The sequence below is a fragment of the Lates calcarifer genome, linkage group LG2, assembly GCF_001640805.2.
Source record: "Lates calcarifer isolate ASB-BC8 linkage group LG2, TLL_Latcal_v3, whole genome shotgun sequence".
Classification (NCBI taxonomy): Eukaryota; Metazoa; Chordata; class Actinopteri; family Centropomidae; genus Lates; species Lates calcarifer.
This window is the reverse complement of record NC_066834.1, coordinates 7,199,889-7,227,260: the sequence shown is the minus strand read 5'-3', so window position 1 is coordinate 7,227,260 and position 27,372 is coordinate 7,199,889. Positions and strand designations below refer to the sequence as shown.

General features: G+C 42.8%; 1 protein-coding gene across 5 annotated transcripts in view; it reads left to right on the top strand.

The window, feature by feature from the left end:
- The first annotated feature begins 503 nt into the window (after positions 1 to 503).
- dmxl2 (Dmx-like 2) overlaps positions 504 to 27,372 on the top strand; it is a 35,280-nt gene continuing 8,411 nt past the window's right edge. For 2 of the 5 annotated variants that reach the window (XM_051074676.1, XM_018683605.2), the window contains exons 1-38: positions 506 to 934; positions 6,747 to 6,872; positions 7,141 to 7,212; positions 7,339 to 7,417; positions 7,626 to 7,770; positions 8,800 to 8,866; positions 8,994 to 9,166; positions 9,582 to 9,762; positions 9,893 to 10,073; positions 10,550 to 10,768; positions 10,863 to 11,134; positions 11,966 to 12,235; positions 12,414 to 12,643; positions 13,370 to 13,575; positions 14,158 to 14,279; positions 14,681 to 14,770; positions 14,878 to 14,986; positions 15,093 to 15,212; positions 15,379 to 15,606; positions 15,987 to 16,273; positions 16,693 to 16,865; positions 16,969 to 17,620; positions 17,809 to 18,138; positions 18,222 to 18,341; positions 18,586 to 18,721; positions 19,433 to 19,543; positions 19,730 to 19,899; positions 20,727 to 20,824; positions 20,922 to 21,087; positions 21,593 to 21,857; positions 22,000 to 22,202; positions 22,325 to 22,708; positions 22,915 to 23,097; positions 23,222 to 23,518; positions 23,618 to 23,809; positions 23,927 to 24,003; positions 24,376 to 24,506; positions 25,015 to 25,260. In XM_051074676.1, the coding sequence (XP_050930633.1) occupies positions 848 to 934; positions 6,747 to 6,872; positions 7,141 to 7,212; positions 7,339 to 7,417; positions 7,626 to 7,770; positions 8,800 to 8,866; positions 8,994 to 9,166; positions 9,582 to 9,762; positions 9,893 to 10,073; positions 10,550 to 10,768; positions 10,863 to 11,134; positions 11,966 to 12,235; positions 12,414 to 12,643; positions 13,370 to 13,575; positions 14,158 to 14,279; positions 14,681 to 14,770; positions 14,878 to 14,986; positions 15,093 to 15,212; positions 15,379 to 15,606; positions 15,987 to 16,273; positions 16,693 to 16,865; positions 16,969 to 17,620; positions 17,809 to 18,138; positions 18,222 to 18,341; positions 18,586 to 18,721; positions 19,433 to 19,543; positions 19,730 to 19,899; positions 20,727 to 20,824; positions 20,922 to 21,087; positions 21,593 to 21,857; positions 22,000 to 22,202; positions 22,325 to 22,708; positions 22,915 to 23,097; positions 23,222 to 23,518; positions 23,618 to 23,809; positions 23,927 to 24,003; positions 24,376 to 24,506; positions 25,015 to 25,260 (7,198 nt within the window). In that variant the 5' untranslated portion in view covers positions 506 to 847. Of the gene's footprint in view, positions 935 to 6,746; positions 6,873 to 7,140; positions 7,213 to 7,338; positions 7,418 to 7,625; positions 7,771 to 8,799; positions 8,867 to 8,993; positions 9,167 to 9,581; positions 9,763 to 9,892; positions 10,074 to 10,549; positions 10,769 to 10,862; positions 11,135 to 11,965; positions 12,236 to 12,413; positions 12,644 to 13,369; positions 13,576 to 14,157; positions 14,280 to 14,680; positions 14,771 to 14,877; positions 14,987 to 15,092; positions 15,213 to 15,378; positions 15,607 to 15,986; positions 16,274 to 16,692; positions 16,866 to 16,968; positions 17,621 to 17,808; positions 18,139 to 18,221; positions 18,342 to 18,585; positions 18,722 to 19,432; positions 19,544 to 19,729; positions 19,900 to 20,726; positions 20,825 to 20,921; positions 21,088 to 21,592; positions 21,858 to 21,999; positions 22,203 to 22,324; positions 22,709 to 22,914; positions 23,098 to 23,221; positions 23,519 to 23,617; positions 23,810 to 23,926; positions 24,004 to 24,375; positions 24,507 to 25,014; positions 25,261 to 25,566; positions 27,312 to 27,372 lie in introns of those variants that run through there. The other 3 variants (XM_051074678.1, XM_051074674.1, XM_018683606.2) reach the window with 3 other exon arrangements.

The following is a 27,372-nucleotide window of genomic DNA, read 5'->3' as shown; positions in this document are numbered from 1 at the left end:
TTTAATTTGAAAATGTGTTCACTACTAACCAACCCCACATTAAAAAAAAAAAAAAAAAAAAAAAAAACATTACAGCTTTGTTAATTCATCTCTATTACAGTGTGGAGGTTCTCCGGAGCGTTTGAACTGTCTAATGACTACGGTTTTAACTCATCTGATAATTTATTATGGGTTACTGACAAAGGTATTACCCTTTCAGTTCAGGTTTTTACCCCAGACCCAACATTTATGATCAATGAACTCAAGTCGTCGACAGAGGGGTGCTGGCTTTACAAACTGGCGCGCCGTAAACATAGAAAATCGGTGCTAGAACAGTTGTACAGTGTCCCAGAAAGGAGCACGGCCCAGTCATTGGAAGATATTTTAAGTCACTCTAAATAATAGATAAGACAACATAAACTTACGTCTTTGATATTCAGGAATAAGCCCAACGAAGCTCCAGGTGACATTTTGGAGTTGATATTTCCCAATCTAGATTTCTGGGATCTATAACCATTCAGTCGTGCCTAGAAAACGTTGTGAACGCGCATGTCAGGTTCGCTGCAGAGATCCTGCTGCCTCGGCTCTCACGATTAATCGTGGGTATGGTGTTGACAGCGAGAGGCGACGGACAGCCAGTTTTACATGTTTAAATAGATGACAGGGCCAGGCAAGATTACATTCACACTGGTCGAGCACAAATTCTCCGCTACCCTTCCGTCTGTGGAGGAAGACGACACTGCCAGGCCGAGGACAACGTTAACGTTACTGATGGAATCCCCGGTCGTTGCTAGACGGAGAAACCGAAAGGGTGGACTCGTTATAAATAATTAAAACACCCTCCATCTGCTGCTAAAATATAAGGAAAATGCATCTGCATCAGGTGCTGACGGGAGCTGTAAACCCTGGAGATTGCTGCTATTCGGTGGGAAGCGTGAATGACATTCCTTTCACGGTGAGGTTTTATTTTGATATTATTTACTCACGATGACACCCACTCGAGCTAACGATCACACTAGCTAGCTGTATACTTGGCTAGCTAGCGTTACATTGGCTGTAAACGGGCTGGCTAGCGAGCTAAAGCACTGGCTAGCCGGGTAGTGTGCTAACCAAACTGCCGCACCGACAGATTCACAAACAGTGAGGCGAGACTACTCGGGGCATCCTTGTCACAAGCCCCCGTTTCATTTACCTTCACAGCCAGTCAGACATCTCACTAGCTAACACCCACAAGTAGATACTCAACTGTAATGTCTGCATCTGCTCGCATACGGCAATATCATTTATCGCTCCAAAACAGTTAACGCTAGCCACTCAAATGACCTTTAGCTGCATCTCGTAACGTTAGAATTACTGCAAGGGAATCCCTTTGCGCAGCCATAACATTATAGCCTGATATTTGCAAGGGGACGCGCTCCGACGAAATTTTGCAGTGCACACTACAGGTGACTATATGCCTGGGGGCTCGGCAAGATTGCGCACCACCACGGGACGAGAAAGCTGTGCGTTTTGTATGATTGCAGAACTAGCTAAGCTCGCTACCATTTGGCGTTAAATCCTCCTCACGGATCATTAGCTCGCTGTCATCCCAGCATCAGCTGCGCCAGCCATGACGTAGAGAGCCATATATGGATACATGAGCTAGAGGGCTGAATGGCAGTGTTTTGGTGTTGGAGAAAAAAAAAATCAAAAATGTCGAGCCATCTGTCATTATTCTGGGTTTAGTGAAATAGAATAAACTTACTTTTTATTACTGATGTGTTTTGGCTCTTTTTCAGTCTATGTTATTCAAGGTCCATCATGTATTTGGACACATGCTGATCAGACATTATACACTGAACGTGTGTTAATGTTTGAACATGCTGATCAAATATTACACACTGAGCCTGTGTTTGTTATGTGTTGACAGCTTTGAGCTATATATATATATATTCTTTGTCTGTCAGGCCTGGCAGCTTCCCAACATTTCTCTTAGTGCTGATCCCAGAATCCCTGTCGATACTCCATTTAGTGCGGCGAGACATGAGAAGAACCTGTAACATTTCAACCTTTTTTGTGATGGCAAGTAGGAAAAAGTGCGCAATAGCTCTTAACCCCAACAAATGTTGTGGCTTTTGAAGTTAAAGTAGAGAGTAGAGTGAAGCATCCTGAGTCACCTCTTGTATTGAGAGCAGATGATGAATGATGATGACTTCATTGATAGCTGGATGATCTTTCATAACATCCCATAAGGAAAAATCATCAAAAGTCATCACTATGCTCTCTTTTACCCAAGTGGTTAACAAATATATTGGGAGTGTCTGTTTGTTTACTTTACTATTTATACTCAAATCATATTTGTGTGGTTTATCACAGACATACAAAATATGTTACTACATTGTCATTATTTGATGAAAATCAGGAGGGATAGTCTTTAAAACACTAGTACGTATCAAAAGTAATGTCACTGCATCATTTAAGTTCTGTCAGTGTGAGCTCACAGTAAATTCTTGAGTGGCTATGTTGCACGCTACCGTTCCTTCATGCTGAGAACACTCTGAGCCTGTCTAATGGCTGCCAGATCTGGGCTTGGTCTGTTCCTACTGCCTATTAGCGAGGTGGTGTTGTTTTATTTTTATATTCTTTTCATTTTTTCAGAAACATAAACACCTCTCCTGATTCCCTCAGCCCATTAAAATGTAGTGCAGTAGTTAATTGTCTCATTCATTTCTGTTAAAACTGTACAGAGGAGCTGTCACTGTCACCCCTTACACTGACCCTAGATCAAGGCTGTTTGGATGTAAACAGGCGGGCTTCTTACCGAGGGTCATATCTGCTCAGCATAGAGCTGGTCGTGAAGCTAAAGCCTTGCACATTGCCAGAGGGCCCCAGTTTCTGTGCCTGGTGTTTTCTTTCTGTGTCTGAGAGGGTATTTGAAGAACATTAGACATCATGTCCAATGCAGTTACACTCACACTGACCCCTAGGGCGCATAGGCCAGACCCTGACACACAGACACACACACACAGCTAACCTACAGCAGCCATGTGTGCTCCAGTCCAAATGAGTAGAGCTTCAGTGGTCATGGAATAATTCCATCTCCATGTTATTTGTTTCTGTGCTCCAGCATGGCTTCTACAATTTTGCATATTCAACTTTGTGGGCTGACATATTGTGCAAATCCAAATAGTTAGAACTATGAGTAAGAATGTGAAGGAACTAGATGTTAAATACTTAAGACCAGATGATAATGTCCTCTTGAGAAGTTGCAAAAAATAATGAATTAATGGTAAGAAAGACTTTTATTCTGTTACTTTACCTTTTGGTATGTGGTTGATGTTGTAAATCCAAAGAGCCCAGTGGGTTTGATATGCAGAGCTGCAGATGTGTGATCTGCTAAAAATAGAATACATGTGTAAACTACAAAGCACAGAGATAGAGAGAGAGAGAGTACATACCCCTATGAAGGCTGCATAGTTCCCTAAATTTAGTTATTTCAAAAATGATTTTAATGCATCTGGATCGTGGTCTACAGGGGAATACTGACATTGTCAGATAATGTAAGACAGCGATGCCAGTTGGCTGATTTGGCTGATCTGGTGGATTTTCTGTGATTACTTGAATCCCGTCTGGGAACATTCAAGTTTCTGTATATTATTTAAGTATGAATTAAGCTAAATTTCAAATATTCATGACCACTGACTTACATGGACATTTACATTTAACCTGTTGCAGCCACACTAGGTGAAATGTTGGCAGATTTTTGTAGAAATTTGCATGTGTAATGGTTACATTGCAAAATGCACTCAGTAATAGAGTTATGGCAGTTTATGTCAAATGAGCATATCAAAACACAAATTACTAACCTTTTCCAAGCTCATGAGTTATGTACCAAAATTCAGAAATATGAAATCTGGAGGAAATGGGTGTAACCTGTCCTAAACCAAGGAAATGAGACAAAGGACAATTTTCTATGTTTCACAGTTAGATGCCAAAATACATTGGGCTTTAAAAATGGTGACATGGCTACTTTGTTGTTATTTATTAATTTATTTGTGGAAAACTACAGACAAACAAACAGAACATTACCTCCTTTGACTGTGTTTTCAGCTCCATTAAGTTACTGCAGATTCTGCCGGTCTAGCTGGCTACATTGATTAAGCTGGACATGTAATGACCAACAGACAAAAAGGAGCAATATCAAAGCCTGACCTGGTGTATTTTGGCTGTTAATGCCCACTGTTTCGCTGCAGTCATGCTGCAGAGAATAACAAGGCCCATATATTATGAGTATAGGCATTGGGATCAAAGTACAGGACTGTGCTATAGGCTTTGCCAGGCATATTGTCTTAATACGTATTGACAGAAAGACAAGGTTTCTACAGGTCAGAACTAATCAATTAATGTTTTAAAATATTTGCAGCTGAGGCTTTTGGCTACAGCTCAGAGCCAGCTAGCTACCACAAAAATGAAAATGTTACACACGTTAGCAGCTGTGACTGTGTAATATGTCCACATGATTGCGTTAAGCATGGGGAGTAGGTAGCATTTGATGGATTGAAGGCAGAAGTGATCTTTCTCTTGCTTCCTCTTATCTGCTTTCATTACCACAGCACATGACTACATTCACTCTTCTCCTCTTAAAAAAAACTTTAGCCTGGAAAGCAGCTACATCCCTGCCCTGTGGTGGTTACCATTTCAAATTTCAAATGGTCTTAACTACCAAAATGCATAATGACTTCTGTGGCTCTCATCATTATTATAAACATGCCATGTAGACGACCATGCTGTCTTACAGTAGACTAGAAATGGAGCTTTTTAAAGGGGTTGGGCAGCAGCATTCTTATCCTTTCTGTCAGTAGATTGTACTTAAATAGATAACTTTTTACATAACAATACAGTTACATTGCATTGTTTCTCTGCTCACCTTAGATGCAGTTGCTTTGTCATTGTTAATGGGTTATAGAGAGGTAATATTTATCCAAAGGCAGCAACAATCTTAAGGTAAGCAGCTTATATGACAGGGAGGAAACCTTGCTGCTTCAGAGGGTCGCACCCATTAAGTCAGCGCATTTCTAACCTACAGATACTTAGGTTTAGATCCAAGTACATTCATACAAAGTCCAGCAGACCTCTGAATCATTGCTTTTGATTGAATACATTTTAAGTTGACTAATAGCTACACGTTTTTTAAATGTCTTAGTTGATTTACTTTGAAAATCTGTCAGACTGTTTCTCCCATATTATTGCCCCTCAGCATATAAACACAGTCATGCTGATGGATCTCTGAAAATATAGTGTTTATTAAAAACTGAAGTGCACCATTGAACATTACTGAGATGCAAGAGATGACAGATGTAATTTTCTATTAATGACTGTTGAAAATCTAATTCCCTATTAAAAGACCCAGAAAACAAACAACTTAAAAGCAGCTCTATAAACTAACACAAAATTTCTTGGTCGATGAAAACACTAATGACATTTTAGTCCTGTTTGTTTATGCTATTAAATCTTTCATCTTAACTGTCAATTTTTAGCATGATCGGTATTGTGCTACTAGTACTAATATCATCATACTTTGTATTGCCATCCCTCAGTATCTTCTGTCTGTGTGTGGATTAGTGGATGATGATACAAATACAGGACACACACAAGCTCAATCCAAAAGAACTAAACAATGATTATAGGTCATTCAGTTTAAGGCAGATACACTCAAAGCTTATCAGCCTGGCTCAAGGTCCTACTAACACCAAATTACAAAGAGAGTACAATGGACTCACACATTGTCTTGCGTGTGTGTGTGTGTGTGTGTGTGTGTGTGTGTGTCTTTGTGTGTGTGAGAAAATGAGAGCGAGAGAGGTGCAGAGCAGTCCTAGACAGTGCGTGACGGTGACCGCTTTTAATTTCCAGCTGTAATGTGCAAGAGAAAATGATGTAGTAACAGTAAAGCACAGACCACATCTCCCTCACTTCTCATCCTACCTGTCTCCCACATATTATGTTATAGTACGTGAGGTATATTCCTGTGACAGTCTTCCCTATAACTCCATCCCCGTCTGTCACTTTATATTATTCCACTGGCTGTAATTTTGTCCTGTTGTGTGACCGAGTGGTTCCCAGCCTCTCCTCCTATTCTCGTGAATAATGAAAGACACAAGCAGTCATCCTGACTGTACTGTTGCTTCAAGGCCAGCTTGCCTGTCTCCCAGGTGCTGCTGTCATTTCTGCCATTCTGCACATGCTTGCCAACTTCCAGCAACTGCCATTGTATCAATTTACCTCCCTGCCCATAATCCAAATCTTAACACAGATCTGCCCATTTAGTGTGGGCAATAAACATGATGTTTTTGCATGCTTATTGCACATGAGTAGGTGGTAGATTTTCATGCAGTTGATCTGTAAGACACCATTTTATATTAGTGATATTGTTCCCATATGTGGTTTCCATGCAAGTTTAACATCCACAACCTGCCAGTGCTACAGTTGTTTAAGGTAACTGCCACACTATGCTAGTGTTGCTATAATATCTCACCCTGCTAATGCAATATTCATATTAGTGCCACTGAGTGCTATGACGGTCTAAATGGCATCATAGATCTGATCTGTAAAGCAGCAAACTATATAAAATATGAAGTATATTAATAAATGGGACTTAGTGTTTTTCAAACATTATTTAAAGCATGGATTTTGCAGTGATACTGACCATGTTTAGTTTCAGTTGTTTGGTTTAATTTGTTTATTATGGCTTGATCTGATTTGGGTCCTCCTCATGTACCCTTTTTTTCCAGGCCTATGGCTCCGGTTGCGATGTAGTGATCTTGGCTAGTGACTTTGAGTGTGTGCAGATTATCCCTGGAGCTCAGAATGGAAATATACAGGTGGGCTGTGTGGAGTGCTCCCACCAGCTTGGCAGGGTAAGTGTTGACTGCACACTCAGACACACTCCCACTTGCAGTTTTCATTGTTCTGTGTAGCCAGAAGACATTAGCAGTTCCACTTAGCATTAAGAAGTACATTTAGCCCCATGTTTGCTCCTCTCTTGTACGGCCCATGCTCCTCTCTTCTTGATATCCCGCTTCCCCGCACCACTCCCCACCTACCCCCTTCCCGTGGGAATGACAGTGCAGAAGCACTGATGGGGTGAGTAATGTTGTGATGATGAACACAGCTCTTTATTTTTAGATTGCTGCATCCTACGGAAACACAGTCTGCATCTTTGAACCTCTTTCCTCCAACCCAAACAAACGCCATAAGGTGAGCATGAATGTCAGTATTATAGACATGTTGTATGAAGCGGTTTAAATCAATGTCTAGTCAGTTTAATCACACTTGTGTGCCAGTAACATTGCATGGTTTGTGCCACTCTTCTGTCACTAACAGCAGCTTAACTATCAGTGGCAAAAGACAGGACAGTTCTTCCTCGATGCCATCACCTACAACCTGGCCTGGGACCCACAAGGTACGCCTGCGCTTTCTTTGTTTAACTGATTCACCGACTGTCTGACTAAATTAATCCACACTAGGCACAGCTCCCACTCGCAGCCCCCTTTGGTTTGTCTGGAGTGACATGTGCATTATGTAAGAGTCACTGTGTGCATGTGGCTCTCTGTACTGTAGTAGTCAACGTGGGACGTGAGGTGTGTAACACAGTGCTTTTGTGTCCTCAGGGAACCGTATCCTAGCAGCAACTGAGCGGCTCCAGCTGTGGGCTCCTCCGCTGGCAGATGCCCTGATAGAGGAGGAGGATGGGCAGATGACTGAGGATAAGCCCCACCCTGTCCTCAATGACTGGAACTGTGTCTGGCAGTGCAAGTATGTTTTTTACCTTTGTACAAACTGTAAAAGCATCTGACATGGATGCCAAAAAACCTTGCTGCTTTAAGGTTATGTACATTAGATCAGCAGCAGAATCAAAATCCAGAGATAATTTGATATCAAACCAAGTATTGTTAATACACAGGTGCAAGTTGCTTTTGAAGTAAATATTCTCTCAGTGCTGTCTATTAATGAAGCGAACACACAAATATCCTCACTAGCTAACCAGTGAATTGACTAAAACCTGCATGTCTTCATTTTCTTCATTCCTTTCTCTCTCAACTAGTTTTGTTGTCTTATAAATGCCAAGTCACTAAAAGCTTTCTGTGGCCAAGTTTGTCATTGGTAATTTAAAGTAAAAAGTACTTTGCTCATTTTGGAAAATGCCAAACTTTACTGTCAGTTTTGTGATTAAAAATTGAGGTGGATTTTGTTTTGTTTTCTAGAGCACAGGAAACAGTCTAGTCCCACTTACTGTTTTTTCACCTCTTGCTTGTTGAAAGTAGAACAGGAGCAAAATGTTTCTGTCCTTTTCTGACAGCAGATGTTACTAGATTTTTTCCCTTGTCATGCAGTAAACAGTTAGTCATTTCTCTGTGTCGACAAAATATAAACTTGAAATTTTTCTCTTGTAAGGTTGTGGAACTTGCATAATTTTTTTACTCATAAAAACGTATAGACAGTTACTGATTATCCAAATGCATCTGCACACAGCCTCACATGAAAGGTTTGCATGTGTTGCCCTGAGCCACTCTTTTGAGTCTATGGCCTGTGCTTTGAGCTGTGTAAACAGACATAGACATATAATACCCTATTAGTAATTGTCATCTGATGACACGTGTGCATGCCCGGGAAAGCCACTAGAACAGGGAAGTGCAATCTCTGAAATTACCAGCAGTAGGTCATGCACAAAGCAACCACACAGACAGCTGATGGGAGAACCACTTGTGTGTTTTTCCCATGGAAAGTTTTCTATGGAGAAGTGAATATAGCTGATATCACTGCTTATGCTTGTGTTTCTCTCAGGACTGCTGCATCTGTTCACATCGCCAAGTGGTCTCCTGATGGGGAGTACTTTGCAACAGTTGGGAAGGTATAAGATTCATGTAAACACATTGCAAAACAACAAATTGTTGAACAGTTTTTGTTTTTTTGATTGTAAGGCCTGTGGTGATTTTTTTGTGTATAATATATATCCACACGTCTGTGTGCGCACGCAGGATGACTGTTTACTCAAGGTGTGGTATCCCACCACGGGCTGGCGTTCTGCGGTGGTGGTCCAGGACCTCTCAGATAAAAAGCCTCTCCCTGTTCACTTCTCCTTTGTTTATCTGGCCCATCCTCGCTCGGTCACTGGTATGTCCTGGAGGAAGACCAGCAAGTACATGCCCAAGTAAGAAAACACACACACACAAATTCAATTTTTCAGACATATTTCCAGTTTGTATTCAGCGCAGCCAGTAAGACTATTTAAACAGTTTGTCTCTCCACTCTGGTTATGTCCTCTCATGCAGTGAGTATCTGGATTTGTTCAATTTTATTCCTCCCACTTGCACTCCCATGTTATTATCACTTTTCTTTTTATGGTATAATATCTTGTCCATAGCGGGCATTGTTATATGCATTGGATTTTGTTGAAAATAGTTGAATGACTGTAGAGAACCATGTATATTTAGAATTACATGGCCACTGAACTCTGTTATGTATTTTGACTGAACATTTTTAGGGTTAAAATGTTGGACAGATTGATAAATAGTAAAGTAACTGCTGATTGTTTAAGGTTGTTGCATTCTCCTGCTGTTTCCTAGGGGTTCAGTGTGCAATGTGTTGCTGACATCCTGCGAGGATGGTGTGTGTAGGTTGTGGTCAGAAACCCTGCTACCAGAAGACAGCCTGCTTGGGGGACAGATCTCTGAGAACACACAGTCCTTCAGCTCAAGTCTGCCAGGCCTGGCAGGCAATAAGGACAAGATCCAGCATGCTTTGGAGGTGCACTTACTTAATCAGTCAGATATGGCCACAAGTAAATCATGATATAAAGTCTAAAATAGATACTTTTTCTGATAAGGAATAACAAAACCTGTTCTCTGTTTTTCATTCTTGTGCTTTGCGTGATCAGTCAATCCACCACTTGAAGCATCTGCGCCGGGGCCGACGACGGTCCTCTGCTCTGGTGGCACACAGTGACCTGCTGCCCTCTCAGCTGGGCACACAGGACGCACACACCCACCGCCACATCGCTCATCATGCCAACGCCCTGTGTCACTTCCATATCTCGGCCAGTATTAATCCCAACACAGGTAGGGTGTCTTTGTTAGAACTTATTTCGAAGCATTTCTATATTTCTTCTCCATATATAGCTGCACTATTGACCGTATAAGGGTGTTCCATAATGTCCATTTACATAATACATTTATGATGCTGTGTTAGACACAGAGGTATTAGTTAATTGCAGAGATCCTGTATGGGTGTCATTTTGAGATTCAGATGTCAGAGTGTATTTTTTCTGATGAAACTTACTTACTTAATGAAATGCAAAACTTAGTTGATAGCTATCTAAAATAGAATTTGTTTTGTATTGATGCATGTTGTACAACAGAGTGATGGAGCAGAAATGGCTTCTGTGACTTGAAAAATATGAATCACATCAGTGAGCAACTCATTTGGTGCAGCTGTGAACCTAGTTTAAGTTTGAGTAATATTTTCCTTACCCTTACTCTCACTGCTTATTAATCATGTATCTTTTCATTCTCTTACCCCTCTCTTCCTCTGTCAGATATTCCATCAGTCCTGGCTGACTCTGCAGTGTTTAACCCAGACGATGGCACTGGTGGCGGAGGTTTCGTGGTTCACTGGCTCAATAATAAGGACCTTAGCTTCACTTCTTCCATGGACAACTTTATGCTGCAACTCCGTAAGTTCTCTGAACAGCAGCTGGACCAGACTGCTGAGGACCCACTGGACCCTGAAGGATCCCCTATGAAGTTTGACTTTGGTATGACCACAGCCATTTCAACACTCATTCCTTAAACACTTAAGCTTAAAAGCAACATCACATTGTAAAAACACATTGTTTTCTGGCTTTCCAGATCTGGATGACATGTCTGACAAAGCCTCCTCAGAGCACGGTGAGGAGGGTGAGCCAGGGGAGCAGGGAAGCACCAAAGCATCCTCCCCGGGATCCAGCTCCAGCATGCCTTTGCCCTCCATGCTGCTGGAGAGAAAGATGGAGACTCTGACCACAGAGTGGAACAAGAGCCCAGACATGTTGTTCACCATCCACCCCACTGATGGATCTTTCCTGGTTTGGCATGTGAAGTACTTGGACGAATTCAACCAGGGCATCTTCAGACAGGTTCAGGTGAGTGGAAAAACAAAAACATGACAAAAACTTTTTTGCATCCTGCTTTTATGCAAAGCAACTGAGAAACAATTTTCCTAATTAGTAATTATTCTGCTTTAAATTCAGTAATGAATTACTTGCTCACGCACTCTCTCATGCACACACAGTCACAGCGGAGTAGCTGTTAAACTTTGTCTGAAATGTAAGGTGACTCAGCACTCCTCCAGTCTTATGTAAGGCTGATATAAAAGTTTAACTGGGAGAATGTGACTCTGGGAACTGATGTGATGCCTTCAGCATGAAAGCTAGAGAACTGTTGGAACTACAGAGTGAAGCTTCTTCACTCACAAAGTCTTTGGCTGAGTACAGATGCTGGCTGCAGAGAGCACTTCTGACTGGTGATATGGCAATGTTTTCCATTTGAAAGCGGCGGTTTGCGCAAACTAAGAATGAGAAGCTTCTACCTGAATGTTCATGTTGTGGTTATTAATGAGAAACAAGGAGGAGAGATAACAGATTCCTTCGCGACAGAGTTTAGTGAGTAAAGGTGGTGAGAACCCCAGTCTGAACTCAAGAGTTACACACTGGTGCACCCCAATGATTTTTCACACTGTATATATTAAATTGGCTGATACAGATCCTCTTAAATTGCCCGCATTGACCCTGATAAGACCGACTCAGGGCATCTTTGCAAATAAGTTCACACAGCATATCACTTCGCATGGACTACAGCAATAAAGTACTGTGTGCGGACATGTTAATGATCATAATAAGAGAACACACACTGGTATTGTATAATAAGAGCTTTATAATACCATGGGTTTTATTTCCCTCCATTTCTCCCACCAGGTGTCTTTCTCATCCCGTATTCCAGTGGCATTTCCTACAGGTGATGCAAACTCTCTGAGTAAAAACATCCTGATGTACGCTTGCACTTTGACTGAGGGTGAGAGTGCTGGGGCAGGGGAGCAGGGGAGGATGGTCCAACATATCTCCCACTCTGCTTCAGCCTCGGCCGGTCTGGGTTCACCCGCCTTGGCACCCCCTCCCACCCCTCGTCCTGGTATCAGCCCTGCTGTCATGATGGTCTCCAAGCATGTTGATGGATCTCTCAACCAGGTAAAAGATTGTTAGAAAAAGGTTTAGAGGTAGGGATGCACCTGTTTTTTTCTACTAGGGACCAATGCATGCATGTTTTCATGAATAACCACTGTTGACCAAAGTAGTCCAAATAACTTCACGTATTCTGTAAATTCTAGCAGCCCTCACTAATTTTTTTGGTACCTTCTGTTTGCAGTGGGCAGTGACATTTGCTGAGCGCTCTGCCTTCTCCAACGTATTGACCGTATCGCACAAGTTCCGGTACTGTGGCCACCGCTTCCATCTGAATGACCAAGCCTGCCACACAGTGCTGCCACTGCTGCTGACCTCCTCTCACCATAATGCCCTGCTCACCCCTCCCTCAGCCCCTGGCAGCCTGGAAGGAGAGCAGCCTCCTACGTTTCCCCTACCAAAGGGGCTTCCCAGGTACAGAGCACAGGGAGGGCAGAGAAAGAGAAGGGAGGCAGTGAGTAACCGGCAGCTCACACACACAGACTCACAAGCTGGGAAAGCGATAGGCTGCTGTTCATTGTGAATGGGACCAGGCGTTGCAACTTTGCTAATGCTGCATAAAGTTGAGCTTTTCTCATCCGACTCGACTTATAGTGCTGCTTTTGTCTCTGCAGCTCAATGGTGCTGCAGGGGAAAGTTGAGAAAAACTCATCTTATGCAGCTTTAGGCAAATGTCCTCCGACACAATGTGAGCAACAACCAGGCAAGATTCAATCATGCTCATTTTAATGCTTGCAGAAACAGAAGCACAGAGTTGTTAACTACTTGCTCCCAGCACAGATACAGGACTGCAATACTAATCAGTCTTGCCAGCTTGGGTGCCTTTGTTGTATTAAAACAATTTCAATAACATTAAAAAAAAGACAGCAGTAAAGCTATTCTGTACTTGGGAGAGCAAACTTTACAACAAGAAATTTGCTACTTCCTCATGTGTAGCACATCAGCTACATCAGAACCAAATATTGGTGAAGTCTGTAAATTACGAGCTCCATGCAACACACACTCAGCTACAGCTTCATGAGAGGCCAGAGACTGCCTAGTAGTATGTGTCTGTATGTGTTCATGTAGTGTAAGAAAGGGACAGGAACAAAAAAGAAAAGGCCATAGATGAGTTCTGACCCTGTGTTACCTTTGCATTAGCAGGAAGCAGCTTCGTAATGCAGCTACAAGGACCTTTCATGACCCCAACGCCATCTACAGTGAGCTGATCTTGTGGAGGGTGGATCACATTGGACCCCTCTCCTGCACTGGAGGGGTTTCTGAACTGGCTCGTATCAACTCTCTGCACACTTCTGCTTTCAGCAATGTTGCTTGGCTACCTACACTAGTACCCAGCTCTGTTCTTGGTAAACACACCATACTTTTTTTTAATATGCATGTAAATTTTAACCTCAGTGACAGCGCAGAAAGATTCTTGTTATGAGTAAATAATTATCACAAACTTAGATGTAAAAGTGGAAGTTTAACTTTTGATGAATCATTTGAACTTCTGCTTTTGCTCATAGAGCAGTATGACATTTTGTTCACTTATAAGTGTATTCCTCCAACACTATACAGCAGTCAAGTGAAGCCAGTGTTACATGTTAGATCTGCACTAAAAGGTTATTTATTCCATGCCTCATTTTTGCGAACCAAAATATAAACAAATCTTCATGACTGTGCCTTGAAAGCAACAATACAGCTTTTCCAACTAAGAACCAACCTTGATGTAGATCCTGGTTCTCTGTTGCCTCTGTTGAGAAAGGAACTTAATGATATAGATAATTATTTTTAAGTTTTAGGCACGTGGCTCAATTTCTGATCAAATATTAGATAGATATTACTATTAGATTCTTCTTTGAATCAATTTGTATTGTAGACCAGATAGTAATGAATACATTCTTTGACACTGTAGGACTTACCTATAAACTTTGTGTTGTGTCCTTCAGGAACTTACTGTAACAGTGCCAGTGCTTGCTTTGTGGCATCAGATGGTAAAAACCTGCGTCTCTATCAAGCTGTGGTGGATGCCAGAAAACTACTGGATGAGCTGTCAGATCCTGAAACATCTGTGAGTGGACACACAATCTTGTCACTGCACACACAAAAAAAATATTAAAAAATTATTGCTCAGCTACACAAAAAATTATTGCTCAGTGGGATGTGATAATCTCTGTTAAGAGTCTATGTTCATTGAATTTTATGTATCTGGGTCTTTATGTCTCACACCGTGCATCTTTAAACTATTTTCACAAAGGGACTAGGAATGGAGCCTCATACCATTTTTGATATAGGCCAACTTATTTATTGGAAATGTGGCTCTGGTCTTCATAAAGCTATTTTTTCTTTCTTTTGTTGTATAATAACCACCATTACCCTGTACTTCAAATCATAAAATCCACCATACTAGTGGTTTCAGATGTGGTACACTAAATGAATAGGTTTCCATTTTTCGTATGTGTCTCTGTTTAGAAACTGGTGGGCGAAGTGTTCAACATTGTCAGCCAGCAGTCCACTGCCAGACCTGGATGCATCATAGAGTTGGATGTCATCACAAACCAGGTTAGGCACTACTCTGTGTTTTTTACACCCAACTCAGCTTGAAATCCTGAAACCTTCTGATCAGCAGACATAGTAACCTGTTTGATGCTGTGCCCATTTGCATCCAGTGTGGCGCCAACACCCAGCTACTACATGTCTTCCAAGAGGACTTCATTCTAGGTTACAAGCCTCAGAAAGAACCAGAGGCATACACTCCAGCCTTTCCGTCTGGTGAAGGTACAACACACGATTAAGTGAAATCTCTGTATGTTTGTTTTACTGCTACTTTTTCAAACCTGATTGTCATAAATGGAAGATAATAATGTATTTTTACTATATCCAGATTATCAACCTGCCCCATTCTCTGAGAAGTTCTTCCTAGTGGTGATAGAAAAGGATCTCAACAGGAACTCTGTCCTTCAGATGTGGCACCTGCACCTCAAGTCTGTGCAGGCTTGTGTTGGTAAGTAACACATAGCTGAGCAGTTATTGCCATAGTTTTAAGTATCACGGATATTTTTAAGCATGAAAAGATGATTTTTAAATATGAAGCCTGTTTTTCTTAAATATTTATCCAACTGCTGCTGAGGTGTAGACCAGCTATAATAATCTTGCGTCTCTGTGTCCAGATGAGCCGAGCCCAGATTATAGCTTTCAGAGCCAACTAATGGTTCCCAATCAAGTTGTTAACGCCGACTCATCTCCTGAGACCTCTCCTATCAGACCCCTGCCACGGTCAGCCTCTACAGCCAACCTGCAATCAGCCAGCAAACTCATCCTCAGCTCCAAGCTGGTGTATAGCAAGCGGCTTGACCTGCCCCACGGAGTGGAAGTTACCAGGGCCACCCCCTCTGCAGGTAGAGATGGGCACACAGCTATCACACATATGACTCACACCATCTTGTTGTTGCCAAATTGAAAGGAATGTGTAAAAGTCCCCCTTTTTTCCAAAGGTGACAAGGTGACATAGTCCCTAAAGATCCACACTTATTTTAGGGTTTGCTGACAGCTGGTTCAGCAATGAAATAATCTGAAAGGCGCCTCTGTTTCTTTGGTTTCCATCTTTAAGTCAAGTCAGGTTCAAGTCAGATTCCAAGAATACCTGAGTAATCCATCCACCACATGTTGTGTAGGAAGCACGAAAGCAAGAAATCAGGTTAATGCAAGAAATCATGGAGCATATTTACATGCGATACCCTATTTGAAATTTTCTCTGTTTTTATCATCTTTCTGCTAGGTCATCTTAGTTCCTCCTCCATCTACCCTGTGTGCCTCGCTCCGTACCTAATTGTTACTACCTGCTCTGACTCTCGCGTGCGGTTCTGGCGCTGTGCCGTGGAGGGTGATGATGGGTACAGTGAGAATGAGCATGACAACCGGGCATATCGCTGGGAGCCTTGGGCCCTGATGAATGAGGAGGAAGACAACAACAGTGCTGTATGTGTGTCCGGACGGCCTGTAGCTGTGTCCTGCTCCTACATCGGCAGGCTGGCTGTGGCCTTTAAACAGCCACGACAAGGACAGGTGGGGAATCAGAATTTTGCTTCAGAATGGTGTTTTTCTTTGAATTGTGTAAAAAATCCATAGCAATGTGGGTATTGATTTAAGAGTGGCAATTACCTTGAGGTGAAAATTGCTATAAAAATGTAGATGCTCTAAAGTAACACCATTTTGCTGTATAGCCTTGACCTGCAAAAATAGATAACAATTCCAGCATGCAAATACACTTTATATAACTCAGAGAGTGGTCAGGGAGGACCTTGAATTGATAAACAGGTTTACAGTGTACCTCGGGTTGTGTTGCAGGATAAAGGTCTGTGTGGGCACTGAGGGGGTATTTTTATGAGACCACATGCCTCGTTGACTGCTTCGCTGTGTCTACAGTGTCTCTGACGTATTCTAAGAAATTTGACTTTTTAAGTAAGCGCTCCTGTTGTCCTCAGCTGCAGGGTTCTGGAGAGGATTTCTCTATGCATGTATCCATCTATGAGTGTGAGTCTACTGGTGGCTCAGAGTGGGTTTTAGAGCAAACTCTCCACCTGGACGACTTTACCAGACCCTCGTCAACCCTGGATCCAAGAGTCAGTGTGGACTCCAACCTCTTTGTCTACAGCAGGTCAGGAGGGCACCACTCATGTGTTTGTGTCATATTCTCTCTGCCACTGTATGTTCACAACTGTGGGTTTTTGAAAAGTTAATAATAATATTTTCCATGCCAGGTCTGACCTGTACATGAGCAGAGACCATAGCTCCCCCAACATTAAGCACTATGTTCATCTGGACTGGCTGTCAAAGGAGGATGGATCTCACATCCTCACTGTGGGGGTTGGATCCAACATTCTCATGTACGGCCGCATCTCTGGTATGGTCAATGAGCAGACTAGCAGCAAAGAGGGGGTGGCTGTCATCACCCTTCCTCTAGGGGGCAGTATCAAACAGGGGATCCGCTCACGCTGGATCCTGCTTCGGTCTGTGGACCTCCTGTCCTCTGTGGACGGCACACCGTCTCTGCCGGTCTCCCTGTCCTGGGTGAGAGACGGCATCCTGGTGGTTGGTATGGACTGTGAAATGCATGTGTATGCCCAGTGGCATCAGGACAAGAAGCCTGGTGAGGGAGAGGAGGGCAACCTGTCATCTGCAGACATTGCTGGGGGTCAAACCACATGTTCCTCCTCAGTCTTTGAAGGGAGAGCCAGGTCAAAGAGTGTGTTTGAAGGGAGTGCTGCAGTGGATGAGGCCCTTCGTGCCCCAGCTGGACTTCAGGAAGGGGGACTGTTTGAGGCTGCTCATTCCCTGTCCCCGACTCTACCCCAGTACCATCCCACCCAGCTGCTGGAACTCATGGACCTGGGCAAGGTTCGCCGTGCCAAGGTGAGTCTATGTCTGCCTCATCCAGTGACTCCAAAATGCTAAATGGCTATTTAAAGCTCTCATTTGTTAATTTAAGAAATCATTAAAATCTCTAGTGAGCTAAAGCACAACCAGGCCCACCTTTTCAGGATATGACTAACTAAAAAGACAGATGCCACTGTATAACCCATTGCTCTTCTGTACATCAGGCCATCCTCGCTCACCTGGTAAAGTGTATTGCCGGGGAAGTTGCTGTGGTGAGGGATGTGGAAGCAGGTGAGGGTGGAGCCAGGAGACATCTGTCCCGAACCATCAGTGTGACTGGCAGCACAGCAAAGGACACCATTGTGGCTGGTCGTGACGGGGGCAGGGACTACACAGAGATCAACTCCATCCCTCCCTTGCCCCTTTACGCGCTCATGTTGGCTGACTTAGACACCTCGTACAAGGGACCGGAAGAAGCTGCTAAGGGAGGCAAGGTGGCCGACGGTGAAGGAACCCAGAAGTCCACAGAGGACCAGTATGCTGACCTTTTCCAGGTAGGTGGCCAACAGAGCTCTGATTTTGTTGTTAAATGTGTAGTCCATTGATACCTCTAACTCCTGTTCTCCTCTGTTAAAAGGTGCCAACAGTTACCACAGATGACTTTGTGAATTTTGCCACCGATAAACCAGAGAAGAAGTCTCGCGTTATCAACCTCTCTCAATATGGACCTACATATTTTGGACCAGAGCATGCTCAGGTGATGCTTTGTACTCCCATCTCCCAAAAATTAGTAGTAACATGGTAAATAACATGTTAATAATAGGCTAATCTGCACATAATTATCCTATGAAATCAGAGAAATATTCTCTCAATGAAGATGTGTTATTATTCTACAGTTTTTGCTAATTCAAAGTAATATTGTAAAATCCATCAGTACATCATCATTGCATAATTTTAAGTCCGTTGCTCCCTTACTCACATTCTTCATTATGTGTATCCAGGTATTGTCTAGTCACCTCATGCACTCCAGCTTACCAGGGCTGACAAGACTAGAGCAGATGTTCTTGGTGGCCTTGGCTGATACAGTTGCAACCACCAGTGCTGAGGTCACCAGCTCCACTGATCAACAGTACACAGGTCAGAATATACAGTATGTTTGCATGTATAAGTTCTAGTCATATTTGTTATATGTATAGTAGATTATATAATTATGATTATTCTGTGCGTGTTCTTACCCTCTGATATGCTATGGAGAACACTGAATTTTTCCTGTGTGGATGAATAAAGTATTGCCTTATTTTGCATGTACAGTAAGATACAAGATACAACCATAACTGCAGAGTGGGCCGGTATTGTAATTTTGTGTGCTGACCTGCCTTAATGTCTACCAGCCCATTAACTGTTACCCTTGGTAAGAAATAATATTGTATTAATGTTGACTAAAGGTTATAGACATAAAAACTAAGCATAACTTTTTGATTGCGTGTTCCTGGGTATAGCTAATCTCCAGCCATCAAATCTTTATTAACATAAACAACGGTGCTTATACTGCTCCTCTTTAACTATACAGACACTGCAGTTTTCCCATTTGCTTGTCCTTTTTCTTAAATTTTCCATCCTATTTATTTAGTCTTTTGAGAGGAAGACATTACCAGGTTGTTCCAGGGCTAAGTAAGCACAGAGAGGGTAAGAAGGTTCAGGGACACGGAACAGTCTCTGACAGGATTGCATGAACTCAAGTAATACTGGAATTTTAAAGGTCTGTGCTTTCTGGCTGCCATTTAATAGAGCGGTCTGTTGAATAACAGTGACAAAGCTTGACAGTTCCCTGGTCTTGTGCTTGTATAGGTGGCGAGGCTCTTGATGAGTGTGGGCTGAGGTACCTGCTGGCCATGCGTCTTCATACTTGCCTGCTCACCTCTCTGCCCCCTCTCTACCGCATGCAGCTGCTCCACCAGGGTAAAACACACTGCTCATTATACTTCTATTTTGACACATATATAAAATGTTGTTCTGTATGACAGTAATTCCACTACATTGTCATATCTTGTGGCTATGAAATGTAGAATTCTAGTGCATCCGCAATCTTGGGAATGAACATCCACTCTCTGCTTCCCCCTCTCCTTCTGTCTGTCGCCATGCCAGGCCTATCAACATGCCACTTTGCATGGGCCTTTCACTCAGAGGCGGAAGAGGAGCTGCTCAATATGATTCCAGCCATGCAGAGAGGCGACCCACAGTGGTCTGAGCTCAGAGCTGTTGGAGTGGGCTGGTGGATACGCAACATTAACACTCTGCGAAAAATGGTGGAGAAGGTACCAGACCAAATTCAGACTCATAAATATGAAAATATTAGAATATAATTTCATTCCTAGTATTTGGTTGATTGATTATTTATAACATTAGGACAGTGGTGTAAATCGTGGGAATTTACTAGAAATGGAGATAAGGACTCTTCCATATAGCTTGCTATGATGATTTAAACCATTTTACAAAGTTCCGCACTGCAGGAAGATTGGTCAACAATAACAGGTACAAATCGCAATATAATATAATTCTCTCCAGCAGCCGTGCAATTAATACCAGCTTTTTAAAGCTTAAAATGCTTCTTGGAACTGTGTCAGACAGTTGGTGGTTCCAACTATGATACAGTAATTTATTGTATTATGTGGTGCTCTTTTACCAGATGCCAAAGACATGAACACCGTCCAGTTAGAACATTGCCATTAGCTACAGTCTAGAAATAACACATTTAAACCACTCAGCAAAACAAAAACATTAAAAGATTTGAAAATAGAACATTCAGCTCAGGTTCTTGTCATTTGTACAACCCCTGCAGTTCAGACTGTACTGCCAGCAAACTGACATTTATTGTATCTGAAGACATTTATTCTTCTTTGTACCAACCAGAGGAAATGTATTTCATACAGTGAAGTATACATTTATGATGAATGTTAAGCAGCTAGAATTATTCAGAAGAGCAAAGGAAGAAAAGAATAGTTAATGCACATGTGTCTTTAACAGTAAATAGATAAGGACACTGGCAATTTGCAGTTAGTGTTTTGATACATTCAGTCTAATGTTGTTATTCCAGCCAATAAGTGAAAACTGAAATTACTGAAAAATGTTTGTGTGTAATCAGTTAGGTAAAGCTGCTTTCCAGAGACACAACGACCCTTTAGATGCTGCTCTTTTCTACTTGGCCATGAAGAAGAAAGCTGTCCTGTGGGGGCTCTTCAGGTAGGACACATCCTTATTTTTATAGTTATAGTTAAATTACAGTAAACTAACAAAAACCTTCACAAGATTCTGAGCTTTTGTGGGTTTCCTCTCTCAGGTCTCAGCATGATGAGAAGATGACTCAGTTCTTCAAGAACAACTTCAGTGAAGACCGCTGGCGAAAGGCAGCTCTGAAAAATGCTTTCTCACTGCTGGGAAAGCAGCGCTTTGAACAGTCCGCTGCCTTCTTTCTACTGGCAGGATCACTCAAAGACGCCATAGAGGTGTGAACAACACACACACACACACACACACACACACACACACACACACACACACACACACACACTTACACTCTACACACTACAATACACAACATCCACAGACATAACTGATTACTGTTGATGGCACTCCAACACTCCATTTTAATTTCACTCACAGTGGAATGCAATATGGAGTGTGAAGGTGTGTCTGTTTAAAAGCTCAATCACCACATCACTAACAGAGCAGATATCTGTTGGTGAGAGAGCTGGATATTCTGCAGCCTTTAAATCACATGAGAGAAGTCTAAATTACACTGATAAGATGCATGCATAGTTTTCTTTGGTCTGGGTTTTCCATACCACACAGTCAAAATATACAGATAGCCAAAAAAGGAAATAGAAGTATGAGCTTTGTATGCCTCAGCTCCATGTATTAGTAGCAGTGAAAATTACTACCTTAGAATTTGTTAAATATACTTTGATGCATACCAGTCTTGCCTCTTCTCTGTTGTTCTGTGTTGTGTAGGTGCTGATGGAGAAGATGGAGGATCTCCAGTTAGCCATGATAGTAGCAAGGCTGTATGAGGCTGACTTTGAGAATTCATCCACTTGCCAAGGCCTCCTTTATGAGAAGGTCCTCGGCTGTAACAGGGACGGAAGTGGTTATCACTGTTCCAGACTGCACCCTGACCCATTCCTCCGCAGCATAGCCTACTGGATCATGAAGGATTACACCCGAGCCCTGGACACACTGTTGGAGCGAATCCCCAAAGAGGATGATGAGAACCCTGGTCAGTACATTGCAGACATTTCAGTCAGTATTACATTATCACAAGACCCACTGAAACCTGTATGCTCTGATCATTAGTTGCATCGTGTGCCATGCTTAAAGGTCTTCTCTTTTTCCTCTCCCTTTTCTTCATCCCACGTTAGATGTGATGGTGAAATCTTGCAACCCTGTGGTGTTTAGTTTCTATAACTACCTGCGAACGCACCCTTTGATCATCCGTCGCCACTTTGCAAATCCAGAGGGCACAGCAACAACTGTGGGCCTCACTGCTGAGAAGAGCAGCGCAGATGAGATCAACCTTATAGAACGCAAACTGTTCTTCACTACTGCCAATGCACACTTCAAGGTATCTACTGCTCTCATTACAGTTGTTTTAAACATGATTATATACTAATCTATATCATATGAAGATTATATACTGTTGCTAGTGTTTAGACACGCTTTTAATCAAATCTAAATCCTCTGTAGGTGGGCTGCCCAGTCCTTGCTCTGGAAGTGCTGTCCAAGATTCCCAAAGTTACCAAGAAATCTGGCTCCTCACCTCTCAGCAAAGCATCATCCAAGGTCAACGTAAACTCGACCCAACCCCTGGAAAATGGCACCCAGGGAGGTGTGGACTGGGGCTCCCCGGCAGCCCCCGCCTGGGGAGGAAATGATAGTGTAGGTGGGTTGGACTGGAGCCAGCCTGTCGTCAAGGTTGAGGAAGATGAGCTGAAGCTGGACTGGGGAGAGGACAAGGATGATGATGATGATGATGATGATGATGATGGTCTGACTATGAAGAAAGCAGAGCCGGGGCCAGACGGGGGCTCAGAGAGTGGTGGGCCCAAACTGCAGAGAGCAGACTCACAGGTAGGAATAATACATCTAGAATTCACTAGAGCAATTACAAATACTTGAATGAATATAGAATAGGATCATTATAAAAACATGAAACCTATTGCAGACTTGGTACTTTTCTATCTCTGGAAGCCGGTAGAAACTGTGTCTGTGGACTTGAACTGTGAATTTGCACAACCCTAAACACTCTTCCTTTAACTCATTTTCATATATTTCAGGGTGAGTCAGAGGTGGATGTGATAGCAGAGCAGCTGAAGTTCCGTGCCTGTCTGAAAATCCTGATGACAGAGCTGCGTACGCTGGCCACAGGCTTTGAGGTGGATGGAGGGAAGCTTCGTTTTCAGCTGTACAATTGGCTGGAGAAGGAAATAGCAGGCATGCATAAGATCTGCAACTACAAGGTACACTTTGCTACTATTTTGTGTAGTCTATACAACTTTACGTTTACATATGCAGTAGAGGGTATTGGCAAAATCTTTTTCTCCTCCTGGTTGAGCATCCACCATAAATATTGTTGATACAAAGGTGGAGGGGAAGGAGGAAGATTCAGAGGGGGAGCGCTGGGGAGAGCGTACAGCATCAGTGGACATATCAGACGAGGCCCTGGAGCAAACAGAGGCCGGGGCCTATGAGCGTCATCAGATGGAGCGCCGGCGTCTTCAGGCCAAGCAGCAGCACTCTGAGAGGCGCAAGGCGTGGCTGAGGAAGAACCAGGCCCTGCTGAGAGTGTTTCTGTCCTACTGCAGCCTTCACGGAGCCAAAGGAGGGGGAGTCACCTCTGTTCGCATGGAGCTTCTGTTCCTTCTGCAGGAGAGCCAGCAGGTGCCTACACACAAATATGTTATGTGCTTCCTCTGAATTATTGCAAAACAATCTCTGTTCAGCAAAAATAAATTCAAATGTTCTTGTCTCATTCTATAGGAGACCACAGTGAAACAGCTGCAGTCTCCTCTGCCTCTGCCTACTACACTGCCTCTGCTATCAGCGTTCATCGCCCCCACCAAGACAGTCATAGCAAATCCCGTTCTCCACCTCAGCAATCACATTCACGACATCCTCCACACCATCAGCCTCATGGAGGCCCCGCCACATCCTGACATCATGGATGATCGGGTCAGAACTCAAATAAAAATCTTACTTTACATATATAGTCTGCAGCATTTCTCACAGACATCTGAAGTCCTTCATTGTGATGCTGAATAATGAAGTGTGTCTGTTTTTCACCCTCAGGTCAACGCTCTACACACTCTAGCAGCATCTCTGTCTGCTTGCGTCTATCAAGCGCTATGTGACAGCCACAGCTACAGGTAACTGTGCCACAGTGCAGTGCAACAGGTTCAACAATTTTTATTTTATTTTATTTGCCTGCCTAAAAAAAAAAGATTGTTGCCGCACCACAGTTAATTTTTTTTATTTTTTTGGTGGGTGATGGTTTCACCCTTCAGTCTTCAAAGTTCCCCTCACAGCATCATTAATGAAGTAAATAAGTTAAAGTAGTGGTTACACATTCTGGGTAATTTGCTAAACCACACCCTGACTTCAGCACAGAAAAGATAATGATATTTATCTTCATGTTTCATTCTTAAAAAGAAAACCAATGAGTGTATTTCACTTTCCCAAAATGTTATGTTTTATATGATTGAGACTCATGGCTTACCTTTCTGTTATTGGCATTGCAGCAGCCAGACAGAAGCCAACCAGTTTACAGGGATGGTGTACCAGGGCTTGTTACTCAGTGAGAGGAAACGACTCCGCACGGAAAGCATTGAAGAACATATAACTCCCAACTCTGCTCCTGCACAGTGGCCAGGTAACAAAGCCCTTGCTTTGCAATCCAATGGCATTTTTTGGGTCAGATTGAGTGAGACTGTATACTTAAGGTAGAAAATGAAAAAAAAGATTTTTTGAAAAAAGGACAACTTTGCTATCAGGTGCTTGCTCTTCATTAACTTTTTTGTCTAAAAAAGTAGTTTTTATGAGTTTGAAGCTAAGTTAGATCATATTCCAGAATCCTCACAGGATGCATAGAAGTATGTGAGAACATCAAAGATATGACTGAAAGAGAGTTCGAAAAGCAGAGGGTGAGGAAGAGCAGAGCAAAGCAGGCAGTCTGTGTTTATGCAGAGAGGCAGATGGTGTTCTATAATAGGAGCTTCATGGCCTCTGGGAAGGAAACGGAAAGACAGAGACTGATCACGCCATCATGCGAATGTTGTATAAATGTGTTCTGTATTGTGCAGAGATAGTGTGTTTGTTTGTCTGTGGAACTTATTTTTATGAACTACAGATTAATGTATTGCACAAATATCCCTCTGCAGGTGTGTCGTCCCTGATTTCTCTGCTGACGTCTGCCAGGGAGGAGGACCAGCCGAGGCTCAATGTGCTGCTATGTGAAGCGGTCGTGGCTGTTTATCTTGCACTGCTCATTCATGGCTTGGGCACTCACAGCAGCAATGAACTCTTCCGCCTAGCTGCACATCCCCTCAACAACCGCATGTGGGCCGCTGTCTTTGGAGGAGGGGCCAAAGTCATTATTAAGCCAAAGAGGCCTGAGGCCCCACCAGGTAAAATGATTATTTTGTAGTTAATTACTAATACCTTTATTTCCATCATGTCGTTGCTGTTTTAAGTCTTCCTCAGTGGTCTACGTCATCTGTCCTTATCCCTTTATTCTGCTCTTCCCGTTGTCTTCTTCTACTCCATTTGTTGGCTTTCTACATCCTGACTTATCTCTGATCAGATCCATCTGAGGCAATGCTTCCATCCCTCTGGGTCTATCTTCTTAATGACATAGATATTCACCTAGTCCTGTCCTGTTGCTGCTGCTGTGTAGTGTCTTGTGTTAGTGTACCCTCTACCCTGTGTCTCAGTGCCAGCTGATTTTGAGGCAGCCAGGCCAGAGGAGTCTCAAGAAGAGACAGGAAGACCTGAGCAGAGCAGCCTCACCCAAAACCCCACTCCCATCCCCACTGCAACCCAGCGCCCCAAACGACCCCCTCCTCCCCTTTCAAAGGGAGAGGGGTTGGGCACTGTGGCACCAGCAACTGAGGCCAGCTGTGAGTAACTGGGCTGGTGGATTGCAGTGCTGGTTTGCAGGATTGCAGTGCATGGTAATTGTACAGGTTTGCATTGTTGCAAATGCTTGACTTACCCCTCTCTCTTTTGTGCAGCTACTACTGAATGCCCATTACAAACAGCAAAGCCCACTAGTGCTATGAAGACATAGTCATCTGTGTTCAGTGTTATGACAAGCCAACAGCTGTGTGTGTTTGTGTGAGTGTGTATGTGTGTGTGCTGCATTGCATGTATATGTTGTAATGTCCTCTATGCTCATGTCATTGTGTCATTCCTGCTGTTACCACTGAAGCAACTGCTGGGCCTACCCAGGATTGTTCAGAGGCCAAGGCTGAGCAGCCCTCTCAGACTAAATCTGAATCTGAGACTAAACCAGGTACATCTTGGGAGGTTATTATACTGATGAATACCACTGTAGAGCTGGAACTGCATAAATAGCTTTTGTCCACTTTGTAGCATTAAATGTTTAAATAGGATGTGAATGAACCAGAGGTACTGTGTATGAGTAGTAGTGATAGTAGCTCTTGTATGACTTGATTTGGGTGTTTGTCAGATTTTTAGATTTGTATAAATAAAGCCATTTCCTTAGTCTAAGTCTGTTGACTGAACTTGACGCTCTTCATCCATAGTCATCAGGCCAAAGTAATCTGTGCTCACATTGTTTTTGTGGAGGAAGAAGATACAGGCTGGCATTTAGACGCTACACCACTGTAGAGTCGGAGATAGCTTTCAGCAAAGCTAAGAGCCTTTTGAAGTGCAGGATGAGGGGAGGTGGAGGGGGGGCTTAAATGCCAGCTTGTTGATAGGAGTCACTTTGCCAAATGTTAAGACTCAGCGCTGCTGCAAACTTAACATGCATGTCACCAACACATGGCCATACACAGTCTCCCTATCATGTTCTAATTAACACCCATTTTTAAACAAAACAAACATTCACCAGTCTCATCATGTTTGCCTCTTACAAGGGCTGTGGATACAAAACAAACAAACAAACAAAAAAAAAAACGCTTAGCACACAACTGCTCAACAATTTCGCTATTGTTGTTTGATGTGTTTTCTGTGTGTAGTTTGTGCCACGCACTACATCAAATATTTACTGATTCAGTTATGTAATGGTACATGTAGTATCTGTGTGTCTAACTGCACTGTCTACTCTGGTTTGTGTCTTGTCTTGTTTTGTCTGGTGCAATGCCAGACATAGTCATCCAGGATAATGGTGCAGGTTCGTGCACAACCTAGTGTGTCTTGCCCTGTGCCTCCATCCTAAATGTTTGTATTTGTGCATTTGCATCTCCTCTTTTCCAAGTGTATTGATTTTTCTTCCTGTGCCATGACTCATCAAAGTCATAGAACTCAAAGTTAGACAGGAATAAGGTCATTTTTCAACATTTATAACTCAGCTCTATCATAGATGTACAGTATAATGTGCTCTGTGTAAGGTGTGGATGCAGTTCACGTTCTCCTGATCTATTTCCTGACCTTCCTGTGGCTTTAAAATGACGCTGAGTATCAGTTCATCCTCAGCATTTTTGTCTGCTACAAATTGACCTCATCAGAGTTCACTTTAAAAGATACCATCTGTTCGTTCTTCTCCTCTGCCC